A 13,023-nucleotide genomic window follows, 5' to 3' on the forward strand; every position below is an offset into this window, starting at 1 on the left:
TTTCTTATCGATGCCCATTCAGCTGCAAAAATGGCTCCTGGGTTTTTGTGTGTGTTGGCTTCAGAGCATCTGGAAAGGAGCCTGGGGGTCAGGCATGTCATAGGTCTGATTCTCCTATCCAGGGTGCCCAGGGCTGTGTGGGGCCAGGCTGGTTCTGCTCACACAGCCCCAGACCTCTGCAAGGCTCCTCTCTTTCCTTTTTGGCTGGCTGACCCATGGAGTGTTTACCTGACTTAAACTCAGGGTTTCTTTCTTCTCACTGGTTCTTTACATTTCAAAACAAGTCCTCCAGGCAGAAGCCATGTGATTATAAGAGCTGGGGAAGGAGCCTACTGTGCACATTAATGCATCCACCCTGCAAAGATAGCTGCCTGTCCCGTGCTGGGCCTAGTCCAGGCTCTGCGGGTTCAGCCATGAGCCGTCGGGCAAGGCCTCTGCTCTGAGGAGCTGGCCCATCTCCTGGTTCTTGGATGGGTGGCTGGTCATGGTCACATTCACACAGGAAGTGGGTGGTCATTCCTCGAGATGGGCGTGAACTCAGCTGTGTCCACTTTTTCCCTGAGAATGACGGTGGAGAAAGGAACTGGTCCTAGCCTGGCCTGTGGGAAGCCTCTGGGCTGACTGGGACCTTGGATGGATTCTCATCTCAGTGCCTGTGATTTTGGTGTGATCCTAGACGTCCCCCACCTGGAGGATGTCCGCTGGGGGCATGGACCCCCACCTTCTCACCGTCTGGCCCCCGCCAGATGCTGACAAGGTATGCCCAGGAAGTGGAAGCTGATGGTGCTGGTGACATTCAGAAATACCTGCAGGGTCCTTCCTCTTCTACAAATGCCACCTGTCAAGGGACAAGTGTGAAGTGTGATGGGGCCCCAGGAATGAGGAGCTGTGATGATGTGGCGGCACCTCGGGGCCTGGTGGGCACAGGTGGACAGCACGAATGGAGCTGCTTCTGGCTCCATGCGCGGTGTCTTGATGAGCAGCAATATGTCCCCTGAGTCCAAAGAGAAGACATGACTTTCCCTTTGGCTCTCAGGGGACACTGCCACCATTTTGGAACCAGAATTCATTTTGAGTGTGGGTTTGCCCCCCTGCTCACGAGTTCCTTGTACATCTGTCAAGAAGCAAGTGGGTCTGGAACCCAGAGAAGCGGGAGGTGTGACTCATGCCCAGTAGGGTGTGATGCAGGTCCCCTGTGCCACCTGCTGGCTGGCATGTCCCCTTGCTTCCTCCAGAGCGGTTTGTCTCCAGAGTGGCTGGAGGGAGCTGACACGGCCCCTCTTCCAGTGGCCGCCTGGAGCTGTCGTCTGCTGTGCCATCCGGAAGGCAGCTTGATGTCCAGCTACTGGGAAATCAAGTGGAAGAGGAATTGATTTCCTCACAGTTATTTATGTCCTTGTTTAAAATGTGTGAAATGGTTATTCTGGAGGAGAGAAAAAGAAGAGAAAACCCCTCCTGCACCCCGTCCGGGTCTATCCCCAGTTTGCAGCAAACGCATAGTTTTTGTGTTGTGAAGGACGTGCAACTCCCGGCAGTGGTAATTTTTGTAGGAGGATCAGATTGGAGCTTGAAATCATGTTCTCAGAGAAAGCTCTCACTTGTCTCTGTGATTTTTAAGAGTTCTCTCTGGGGCACATTAATAAGCAGGTGACTGGTCCTTCATAAAACTGGAGACCTGGTGGCCCTGGCCCCTAGCTCTGGGCACATTTCATACCAGGCTGGTGCGGCCGTGACTCAAACTACACAGTCATCACTAGGAGTGCTAGCATGCTTCTCACTCTAGGATCTTTATTAAGTGATCTGAGTCATTGTGTGGAATGCCCTGGGCACCATACATCTTAGATGTACCCTTACCAGTGCCATTGGCAGGGCTCTCACCTTGGCCACCCTGCTAGCCCTCCCTTCCCCTGCCCAACAGTTCCTTTCTGGCTGCTGGTGGTATCTGGCCATGGAAAGTGGCTGAGTGTGGGATGAGCCTTAACTGGGTGCTCTGGCACTGTGTCCCTTCCCCCATGCTATCCTTTCAAGGCTGGGTTCCCACCCTGGATGGCCTGGTGTCCCCGTATGTCCATTGAAGGACTTAGACCAGAATCAGCACTTTCCAGATAGAGAGGGTACCTGCGGTGTGCAACCTTTTTTCCGAATGCCCAAATCCTGATGAAGCCAGGACTGTAGTTGAGTGAGCAGAAGTATAGGTCTCCTTCTGTTACCCCTCAACTCAGAGCCGTGAGCCCGGGCTCAGTCTACTTGACACAGGGGTGATGGGGTCGAGTCTGGGCCTGACTCTGGGCTCAGTCCCGAGGCTGCAAGAGGAAGGTCTCCCTCAAGACCGAGGGAAGAGTGCACCAGGGCGCGGCTGCACCAGGAGAAGTGAGCAGAGAGGTGAAGGTCCTGCCCCTCCAGATCAAGGGAAACTTTACTGAGAAGGGGTGCTTGAATGGGGCTGAGTGTGCTTGGGAGCCAGCAGGTGGACATGGAGGAGGAGCATAGATCTCCAAGGTGGGCTATGTGGGCTATATCTACCCCTCGTGAATATAAGACCACAAACCGCAGGCAGCATAGCTGGGGCCAGGCAGAGATGAGAGACAGCTGTGGGGCCCATCCACTAGGTTTGACTAACCTCCGTCTGCCCAGCCTCCCAGATCACCCAGTTGAGATGCGTGAGTAAGCGATACGACAAGTTATTGTGAGTCCGTCCATGGTGTGATCATGATTGTGATGCAGGTTGTCTAGGGAGAGAGAACCTTTTGAAGCTGGGATCCCTGGAAGGAGGTAGAGCGAGAAGAGGACTTAGAAAGGGGTCATTGCCATTGAAAGACTGGAGAAACAGGAGCTTGGATGAGTTCATTCACTCGGAACCTTTTGCAAGGGCTCTGCTTCAAACACAGCAGAGCTGGAGATGAATGCTGAGGTGAATGAGACTCAGAGAGCTCACCCTGAAGACACCATTGCCTCTGCCGGCCGACCCAGGTTCTGAGGTTCTGGAAGTTCAGACTGACTAGTGCCCCTCAGTGAGAGCGCCACCTGGAATGCAGCCGTCTCACACGCTGTCAGCGCTGGGCTTGCAGGTTCACAGGGTTAGGGTTTTCCCAGCCCTGGCCCTGGGGTCTCTGGGAGGTGGCGTCCTGTGGGCGATAGGTTGCTGCTGAGAGCGGCCCCGTAACCGCACTCACCTCTGGCCTTGCAGGTACACCCACTACTCCCGGGCACCACGACCATCATGATCCACGACTTGTGCCTCGCCTTCCCGGCCCCAGCAAAAGCTGCTGTTTACATCTCGGACATTCAGGAGCTGTACATCCGCGTAGTGGACAAGGTCAGTGTCAGCTCCCTGATGTGCAGAAGCTGGGAGACAGAGAGTCTGGGAGGTGTCTTCCTCAGGTCCTCCGCAGCTCACTGTGCAGCTTCACCCTGCGCTCTGGGTGTGGTGCAGAGCAGCCTCCAAGGCGTATGTCCTCATCTCAGCTGACACCAGTAAAACCTGGCTGTTAATCCCACTGTCCCCATGTTAGCCCCAGCTTGGGAACTCCTGTCCTCTGGCTGGTACAGGTCACTAACCAGCCCGGCACACACCTTGCTTAAAGTGAATTTTCTCCCCAGGATGTAGGTATTAGATTCTCAGGAATTTCAGTGGCAAATGAATAAAATGAACTAATGCCAAGTGCTTTTGCCAAATGAGTACATAATAGAGCTAGGCTTTTCTTTAATGTCAAGAGAGATTTTTATGACTCCTAATACCTGGAGTAACTGCAGCGAGGCTTACAAAGCATGCTGTCAGGGTCCTGTCTTCCTGGGGGGAGACAGTGGTTGCTGATTAAAGGGGGGCAGGGCATTCAAGCAGCTTAGGCAACTCAGAATTCAACGTTCTCTTAGCCGCAGATACTTCCACTGGTGTTTTGCTTTCAGACTTCCGTTCTTTCACGAAGCAGTTCCTAAAGTTCTCACTGTGCATATTCTCTGCGGCCAGCTGTGAACTGCTGCGTCGGTGAACACTTACCAAACCCCGACTGTATGCCTGTTGCTCTTCTAAGCTGTGGACTATCTCTCTCTAACTAGATTGTTAGTTCTTTATTGCAGCATAGTTGATTTACAGTGTGTTAGTTTCTGGTGTAGAACAAAGTGATTCAGTTATACATATATAATTATAGTCTTTTTCAGCTTCTTTCCCATTACACATTATTACAAGATACTGAATAGAGTTCCCTGTGCTACATAGTAAATCCTTGGTGTTTATATATTTTCTGTGTAGTTATGTGTATTTGTTAATCCTATACCCCTGATTGTTAGTGCTTTAAGAGTGGGATGTGCCATGTGTGCATCTAAGTATTGCAGAAGCCCCTTGGATACAGAAAGCACTTCACTGGTTTTCTTTCACTGATGGGCTGGAGGTCAGCCAGAGTCTGTGGGTCTGAGGCTGCTGATGCTTTTGCAGAGAGCCGTGGGTACCACAGGTGTTGGGCTGGTTATTCAGAAACCAGCCCTGAGTCTCTGTCCCCTGCCATGTAGGTGGAGATTGGGAAGATGGTCAAGGCATATGTCCGTGTCCTGGACTTTCACAAGAAGCCTTTCCTGGCCAAGTACTTGGCCTTCATGGACCTGAAGCTCCGGGCAGCCTCCCAGATAGTCACATTGGTGTGAGTCCTCTCTGGGGTCAGGGGTTGGAGGAGAGTATCTGGAGGCAGCACCAACGGGTCTGTCTTGGGGAGAAGTCCCAGCCCCTCCCTCTGTTCCAGGGCCCTTGACGAGGCCCCGGACGACTACACTGCCACGTTCCGAGTCCACGGCGTGGCCATTGGCCAGACCAGCCTCACTGCATCTGTGACCGATAAAGCCGGGCAGAGAATCAACTCAGCCCCACAGCAGATTGAGGTAAAGCTGTTCCTCTTCACGCATGGTGGGACCAGCCCAGCCCCGTTGCATGTCAGGGCGGGGGACATATGGCTTTCCCATGACAGGCTGGGAGTTTTGGGGGTGGCCCAGGAAGCCACCTGGAGAGGCCATGTTAAACTCTACCCTAGTATCCTCTGACTGAAAGAGGGTCTTCACTGGCTCCGGGGATCTTGGGGGGGCAGCAGGAGGGAGGGGCTGGGCTACTTTACTCTCTGGGACATAGGCTTATAGTGTGGCTCAAAGGACCTGTCAGATACCAGGGGGTGGCAGAACATTCCTTAAACCCTTGAAGGACTGGAAAGCAATGGCTGGGTAGGAGCTGCAGGTGATGTGGGCCTGTGTGTAGAAGCATGTGCTGATGGTCAGCGCCTTGGAAGTGGGGGCTCCTTGCTAGAGCTCCAGGGGCAGTTCCCAGATGAGGAAGCTCTGGGGACCCAGCTCTGTCTCAGCGTGTGACTCGTGCCTCCATGGCCTTGGGTTTTGACAGGAGCCCCACAGTCACCAGGGGCGATCCTGCTCTGGCCAAGAGGTCATGTCCTAGTTTATCCTTCAGGAGTAGCTCTAGACTGTTCCTGCTGCATCCGCTGCAGTCTCAGCCCCTGGGGATGGTGGACTTCATGTCAGGGGATGCAGGTTGTGCCTCTAGATGAAGTGCACCTTCTTCTCCTGGTGAGAGAAGGTCATTTCTGTCTATAAATTGCACAATCCTACGGAGACTAGTCCTTACGCACAGAGCGGCTCTTGGCCGGGTGGCACGTCTTCGGACGTGGGCACCGTGGAGGTACAGGAGGAGGACGCAGGGACATGGCTCTGCTGCAGACTTGGGGTGTCCTCATCCCTGCCCCCTGCTCCCTGCCTTCCTCATCCAGAAAGTGCTGAGGTCACTGAAGTAGAGAGCTCTTCTAAGGCAGTCTGTCATTAGAACCTGGAGACATTTTGTGAAAGAGGCAGCCTTCCAAGAGGAGACAGGAGATCTCAGAGGTGGTGGGTTGGACACTTTGACATGGGCCAGGATCTCGTGGAGGTGGATTAAAACACATTGCCGGATCCCACCTCTGACCACGGTGTGGGGCAGGCTGGGGAGCAGGTCTGTCTCCAACAGCAGGACACACCCCCGAGAACCCAGACCCGGGACCCAGCGGTGTGACAAGGTCTCAGAGAGGCGGAGTGGGCTTGCCCAGAGTCAGCTGGGACCCCAGGCCTTCGTCAGAGGGGTGATGTCCATGCACCATGTCCCTCGCCTGGAATTAATTGTGACTCTGCTCAGCTGTGTGAGCTTGGAGCACAACAATCCCCTTTCTCTCTTGTGTCTCCACACCCAGGTCTTTCCCCCGTTTAGGTTGATACCCAGGAAGGTGACGCTGATCATTGGGGCCACAATGCAGGTAGGAGCCATAGGCTGAGTCCCTGCCCCACGCCCACCCATGGCCACAGCTGGCCACGCCCCTGCCATGGGCTCCAGGAGATGAGGAGGAGTGTTCCAGGGTGTTGGCGCCCTTGCCTATGAGGGTGGGGTGTGGGCAGACCACCTGCTGCTTCTCCCAACAGATCACCTCCGAGGGCGGCCCCCAGCCTCAGTCCAACATCCTCTTCGCCGTCAGCAATGAGAGTGTTGCAGTGGTGACCGGCGCCGGGCTGGTGCGGGGGCTCGCCGTGGGCAATGGCACTGTGTCAGGGGTCGTGCAGGCCGTGGACGCTGAGACCGGCAAGCTTGTCATCGTGTCACAGGTAACTGCATGGGCTGCACTGAGGATAGGTGCCTTCTGAGTTCCCCGACACCAGCCCTCCTGTGATGGAGCGCTGCTCCTCAAGTGGCTGCCGGGGCTGGTCCACCATGACAGGAGGGCTTGGGCCCTGCTGCCGGGACCACCCCTCTCTGTGGGTCTTGCTCGTGCCCTCAGAGTCTGAAGGTCCTGCCTGTTGCCTCCCTCAGCCACCAGGGCCAGCCCTGCGTTCATACCCTGAGGTTGCCCTTCTCCAGGCTGAGGCCCCCACCCTAGGGACATCCCAGTGCAGAGTAACGGTGACCATGTCCACCCTACACGTGCCTCCTTGAGTCCTCGCATGCTCCACTCCGCCCAGGGTGCGGATGGTGGGCCCATGGGGTGATCCATGGCCACGGCCACCATGTGGCTATCCCCCGCCCTGGCCTAACATTGCTGACTTTAGAGCCCTTCCCCTTCAGTTCATTCATGGCAAGCAGGGCTTGGAGATGTTCTCTTAGAAGAGATGGGGTATTATGGCTCTGACACCCTGGATATCAGTATGTGGTTTTGGAGGCATGCGTTGGCTTGGCTGCCTTGAATACGGATAATTGGACACTGGTAGTATTTCAGTTGTGGATTTATATTTCCTGGAGAAAAAGAAAACCTGAGTCATCCGCTAGTATCTTTGCTCAGTTATAGGATGTGATCTCCTGAGGCTCCTTGCTGGAGCAGGGCCCATTTCCTAACCACTTCTCCAGGTCAGCAGAGTTTCCAGGGTCCGAGTCAGGGGAGCCCTCTCCAAGGAGGTCCTCAGCCTCACATTGGTGGCACTGACTGCAAGCAGGAGGAAAGGGCGTGTCTTTCAGTCTGATGGTTTCCTTCTTTCCCGGGACGAGCACATCTCTGGGCCTCTAGGCAGAGCGTGGGCAGGGCTCAGGGTGCCTGGATTCCACCCTGGGTCCTTGACCAGCGCTAACTTACTGGAGCACCTGCTTGGTGGTCAGGCCAGGCTGGAGCCCTGGCTCTAAGAAGGGTATTTTGTTCTGTGTGATGTGACTGGACAGGAAGTTTTCAGAGACCAGCCATCCCATTGCTCATCCAGGATTGGGCCCCTGAGAGTTGTCCTGGAGCGCTGCTGAGTTCGGAGCATTTGAACACACATACCAGGGAACGCCCGCTGTTCTGCCCTGGGGAAGGAGCCTGACTTTGATCCAACATTGAGTTCATTGATTTGCTCCTTTTCCCTCTCCAGAATTACAGACCAAGGAGACCCTGCTTTGCTTCTCTCTAAAGAAAGGGTTGCAGCCTCAGAAATGGAGCCATGTGGCTGAAATGGCAACTGGCTAGAAATTCGGCTCAAGGGACACAGCCACGCAGTCCCTCCTGGCCACTGCTTCCCTCCTGGCTGATCTTGCTGGGCTACCTCTTCCTGCCTCTCCCATCTGGCAGGCTGGGGGAGGGCCCAGGGCAGGCCCTGGCGCCCCTGGCAGTTGGAGAGGCAGCACCACCAGCTGCATCTGAAAGGTGTCTCCTGCCAAGCAGGCAGAGGCTCAGCTTGGGGCCCTGAGGTCCATGTGTCCACAGTTATGCGATGCTGGTCAGAAGCTCACAGTTCCATTTGTCCAGTCCAGGTCGCCCTGAAAATCGGCTCCCAAGGCCAGAGGGTAGTCCAGGACTGCCAGGAGGAGGCTGAGCAGTGAGACGGATGAAGGGAAGGAAGGGAACAGATGCTTACTTAGCACCTACTATGTGCCAGGGTTAGCGCAGATCACAAGGCACAGGAGGTGGGCTCACATGAGTTCATGTAAAGAGGGCTTGAGGGTTTTAGTAGCTTAGGTCCAGTATGAGTCAGCAGCACTACGAGGAAGCCAGTAAAGTTAGTCTTTGGCCAGATTAACAGGAGCATAGACTTCAGAATGAGGGAGGGTATAAGGTCTGTTCTAATCACACTCTACCTGGTTCCTATCTTTGTCCCTGTACCCTACTCAGTCAGAGACAGACTGGATTTGGGATTGGGACAGTTTGGAGACTTATCCTATGAGGGCATCCCAGCCTAGAGATGTACAATCCCTGGTCAGTGTCTCCAAGTCCCCAAAGTGCTGACCTAGAGCATCCGGATTGAACAGGTCTGTAGACTCAGAGGCCCGGGCTGGCTCTCCCTGGGGCAGGGGAGAGGCAGCAGCCAGGTCCACAGGGGAAGAGCCAGCCACAAAGCCAGGCCTCCTGGGAAGGAGTCACAAGTGCTTTCTCACGTAAACCTGAGCTGGCCTCTGCAGGAGCCCCCTTCCTTGGAGGGGCCCCTCTCTGCAGCCAGCCTGAGCCCTCAAGCCCTTTACCTAGGATCTCGTGGAGGTGGAGGTGCTGCGTCTTCAGGCGGTGAGGATCCGCGCCCCCATCACCCGCATGAGGACGGGGACCCAGGTGAGGCGGGAACCTCGTGCTCTCTGGGCGGCCTCTTGCCAGGTGTCAGGCTCTGAGTTCTGATTGAAGATGGGCTTGGAGCTGCTGCCAGGATGCTGTTCCCCGGATGTTGTTCCTCTGCTGGATCAGTCTCCACCCCCTCCTCCTGCTTAACCCTGTTTCCCTGCGGGGTCTTCACTTCCCTGTTCTCCTTCCCAGAGCACAGGCTCCCTGTCATTCTTATGCCTGTGATGCCTGCATCTGCATCATCTGTCACCTCCACACACCTAGGATAGCTCCTGGGCCCTCAAGGAGGGAATGCTCTGTGCACGTCCTCTCCTTAGTGCTTTCTGTGTGTTACTCCACCCAGTGTGCATAATAGCCCCTCCAGGGACTCGGGACCTCCGTGTCACTGTATCACGCGGCAGGCTTAGGGCTCCTGCCGAGGTCACCAGTTAGTACTCAAGGGACTGGGTGCTGACTCACAGCCTGGCAGAGTCCATCCCTGCCTTTTGCCACATCAGACTGTAGGAGACTGGATCCACCCATGCCCACCCCTCATGATCAGGGGCCCCTACCATCCTGGGAAAGAGGGGAGCAGACTCGCTGGGGAGCTGCAGGCCAGAGCTCTAGGGGGTCATTTCAGGGCTAGGGTCTCAGCCAAGGCCCCAGAGGGACTGGAGGGAGGGGCTGGCACTGTCTTCTGCTCTATCCTCTGCTGCTTCATCAGACCCCCCTCCCGCCCCCGACCTGTGCCGCGTTTGGCCTTGGTTAGGGCATGACCAGCTCCTGTTGTCCCTCAGAGATGGGGATGTACCGGCCAGTGGAGAGGCAGTCCAGGTGGTGGTGCCCCAGGCATCCAGGGGATCTCCGGCTGCAGGTCTCTGGTGGTCACAGGCCCACTTTTCCCCGCAGATGCCCGTCTATGTCACCGGGATCACCAACAACCAGAACCCTTTCTCCTTTGGCAATGCCGTACCGGGTCTGACCTTCCACTGGTCTGTCACCAAGCGCGATATCCTGGACATCCGGGGGCGGCACCACGAGGTACCCATCTCCCCTGAGCCCCACACCCTCCATCCCAGGTGGTATCAAGGTGGGAGGATTCTCCCCTCTTCTCTGCCCATGAGGTCTGCACCTCACACCCAGGCTTCCCGCCCCTTGAGGCTCACTGTCTCCTCCCAAATCTGCAACCACACTGTCCATCCCCCAGTGTACCCCCAACCTGCAGTCCTGCTGTGTCTAGGATCACGGCCTCCCAGCTCCCCTTCTCCTGGTTCCCCAGGGCAGGCTGCAAGCTTCTTTTAAGCATGTGCTCGTTGGCCCGCTGCAGCAGATGGGCTTAGAGGTCACTTGCCATTGGAAGGCAGCAAGAATGACAGCCGTAGGGAAGCCACAGAATGTCACAGGGTCTTGGTCGGGGTCCCCAGTCTGTTTTTTCTGACCACCTTTCTAAGATGACACCTGGCAGCACTGGGGTCTTCTCCAGGTTTTTCCCAGGGCCCAACTCACTTCTCCTTAGGCCTTCTCGGGGCGGGGGGGGGGCGGTCCCTGGCCCCTCCCTAGGTCTGATCTGGAGCCCATGCATGGAGTGACGTGCTTGGGATCACCCAGCCAGTGGGGTTGTGGGCCTGGGCATGGGCCATGGGGACTGGACTGCACACTACAACCCTGGACCTGAGTGTGCTTGGTTTAGGAGGTTTCTTGTGGGGATAACGCCCTGGGGAGGGGGTGGGACACAGGATGGCATCTCCTAGAGGCTGCCTGAAGCTCATCTGGTGCAGAATGAGTACCCCCCCTCACCCCACCCAGTGGGATCAGAATCTGCTCCCCAGTGCAGGGGTGGGGGTGGGGGGCTTCCCCAGACTGTTCCTGTGGTACCCTGGCATGTGACTTATTCACAGATATCCCATAACAGGGCCTCTGTGGGGAAACACCCAAACCTAGTGTCTTGGTAATTCGTACAGACTCCCGCATGGTTAAGGCTCGGACAAGTCCTGCGTGAGAATGCTAGCTGGTGTGGGTTAGCCCAGCATCTTCCATAGGTACCCGTGAAACACAGTGTGAGGTGCCCTGTGCTCATGCTGGGGGGACCTCAGGCTGTGGCTCCTGGGGTTAGCAGACCCTGACTTTGTCAAGAAGGCAGCAGTGTGAGAACAGACAGCTCAGAGTCAGGGGCTCCTGCCTGGCTCTGCCCTGTGGGGGAGTGGGGGCCAGCGGCTCTTCCTGAGGACATGTTTATTGTCTATCACAGGCGTCACTCCGGCTCCCATCCCAGTACAACTTTGCCATGAACGTGCATGGCCGGGCCAAAGGCCGCACGGGGCTGAGGGTAGTGGTCAAGGCTCTGGACCCCACAGCTGGGCAGCTGCTGGGCCTCGCCAAAGAACTCTCTGATGAGATCCAAATCCAGGTAAAGGCCAGGTGGACAGAAACCACCATTAGCGGGAGGGTAAAGCCAGCCCGGTGTCCCTGCTCCTCCAGGGGATGTGGCAAATGGGGCAGGGGTCTGGACTGGGGGGTTGAGGTGCTATGGGAGCCCAGAGATGGGGTGACCCAGGGCTTCACAGAGGGGTGGGTTCAGCGGCCAGGTGGGTGGACAGTGTGGCGCATGCAAAGGCCTGAAGGTCTGAAACAGTTTGATATGCTCCCGGAATAGCAGATGGTTCTGAGCTTGGAGTCAAGTGCCTTCTGGGAGGAAGAGGCTGGAATGTCAACTGAGCTGGGCATTCATCTAATTGTCTATATATTTTGCAAGCGCTCTGGGGCACTAACGGGTAGCCGCACTGTCCCCATGTCCTGGCTGGCTCCTGTGAAGCCTGTAGTCCTGGGGGTGAAGCCCCTACAGGACCCAGTGAATGGACAGGAGGGTCCTGAGATACCAAGGGTGCCACCCATCATTCACAGATGGAGGCAGCCTGCTCAGAGCCCCACGAGGGCACACTGGGCAGGACTGGAACCCAGCCACCCTGTCCCCCCAAGGGCTTGATGCCCACCTCTACCTCCCTACTCCTCCCGGACCCTCTGTAAAAGCAAGGAGGGGACAAGTTGCCTCTGAAGAGTATTTTTAGCTTCAGAGACGCAATTCTGCTCATCTGGGACTCTGTAATGTCAGATCCTGCTAAATTGCAAAGAAAAACTGAGAGTAGCCCCTGAATATCATGAGAAAAGAAGCAGGTTCAAGCCCTTCCTCAGGAAGACACTAACCACTTCTAAGTACACGCCCCACTTTGGGTCAAGAAGCAGATTTCAAAGAGAGAAACGCCCGTCTGCCAGCCCCCTTACCCCTGCCTGCAGGGGGGCGCGCGCGCATACAAACACGCAAATGGCACGCAAATACACAGACATATACACACAGGGACATACATACACAGATGTGCACACACACACAGACATGTAGACATGGACAAATACATGTTCTTCCCAGCTAAATACAAAATTAAGAAATTTCTGATACCTCTCATAGAATTAAAGTCAGGGCTTCCTAATTCTGTGCCCTCAAGTTGTGTCACTTACCATCTCTGTGCCTCGGTTTCCCTGGCTGACAGCGGATGGGTTTTGAGTGCAATCAGAAATTTAGAGACCCCGGATCCAGCCTGCAGAGGTGTTTTATTTCTCTCACTTGTTGCTTTGAAACAATTTGTATTGGCACCAACATTTAGGAATAGGAGGGTTCTGTCTGAAAGTCTGGTGTGCTGCTGGTCCCATGGGCACAGTGTGACACCCCATGGCCACACCTGCAGGAGGAGGGAAGCAGCCATGCCCCCCACTTTCACAGCCCCCCAGAGTCTCCCTAGCCCTGAGGCTATTCACATGGCATGGGTACTGGTGCTTTCCTGCCAGTCACACTGACAGGAGAGGGAGAGCCCTTTGTACCCCCATCTCAGGAGGGACCACGGAGGTACATACCTTGGAACAGAGGGAGGGGACCTGTCTCTGAGTGTGTATTTCCTGCGCAGTGCATGCATCTGAGTGGAAATCAGGGAGACAGCTTCACTGCGGATGCCGCTTGCCTGGTGGAAGGATT

The 13,023-nt window shown here is 55.8% G+C and overlaps 1 protein-coding gene across 2 annotated transcripts in view; it reads left to right on the plus strand.

Annotated features, from left to right (window-relative positions):
- The window catches only part of NUP210 (nucleoporin 210), a 90,112-nt gene that overhangs the window by 59,576 nt on the left and 17,513 nt on the right, over positions 1–13,023 (plus strand). The window contains exons 21-28 of one of the 2 annotated variants that reach the window (XR_014823869.1): positions 3,188–3,316; positions 4,507–4,634; positions 4,734–4,869; positions 6,230–6,275; positions 6,439–6,618; positions 8,937–9,017; positions 9,912–10,043; positions 11,251–11,409. Coding sequence is in view for 1 of the 2 variants with exons in the window: in XM_021069388.2 (XP_020925047.2) it covers positions 3,188–3,316; positions 4,507–4,634; positions 4,734–4,869; positions 6,213–6,275; positions 6,439–6,618; positions 8,937–9,017; positions 9,912–10,043; positions 11,251–11,409 (1,008 nt within the window). In the remaining variant the exon portion in view is untranslated. Of the gene's footprint in view, positions 1–3,187; positions 3,317–4,506; positions 4,635–4,733; positions 4,870–6,212; positions 6,276–6,438; positions 6,619–8,936; positions 9,018–9,911; positions 10,044–11,250; positions 11,410–13,023 lie in introns of both variants that reach the window. The other variant, XM_021069388.2, reaches the window with a different exon arrangement.

The sequence above is a fragment of the Sus scrofa genome, chromosome 13, assembly GCF_054392235.1.
Source record: "Sus scrofa isolate SSC_HxYL_T2T_F1_AM1 chromosome 13, Sscrofa_HxYL_maternal_Yorkshire_Landrace_v2.0, whole genome shotgun sequence".
NCBI lineage: Eukaryota > Metazoa > Chordata > Mammalia > Artiodactyla > Suidae > Sus > Sus scrofa.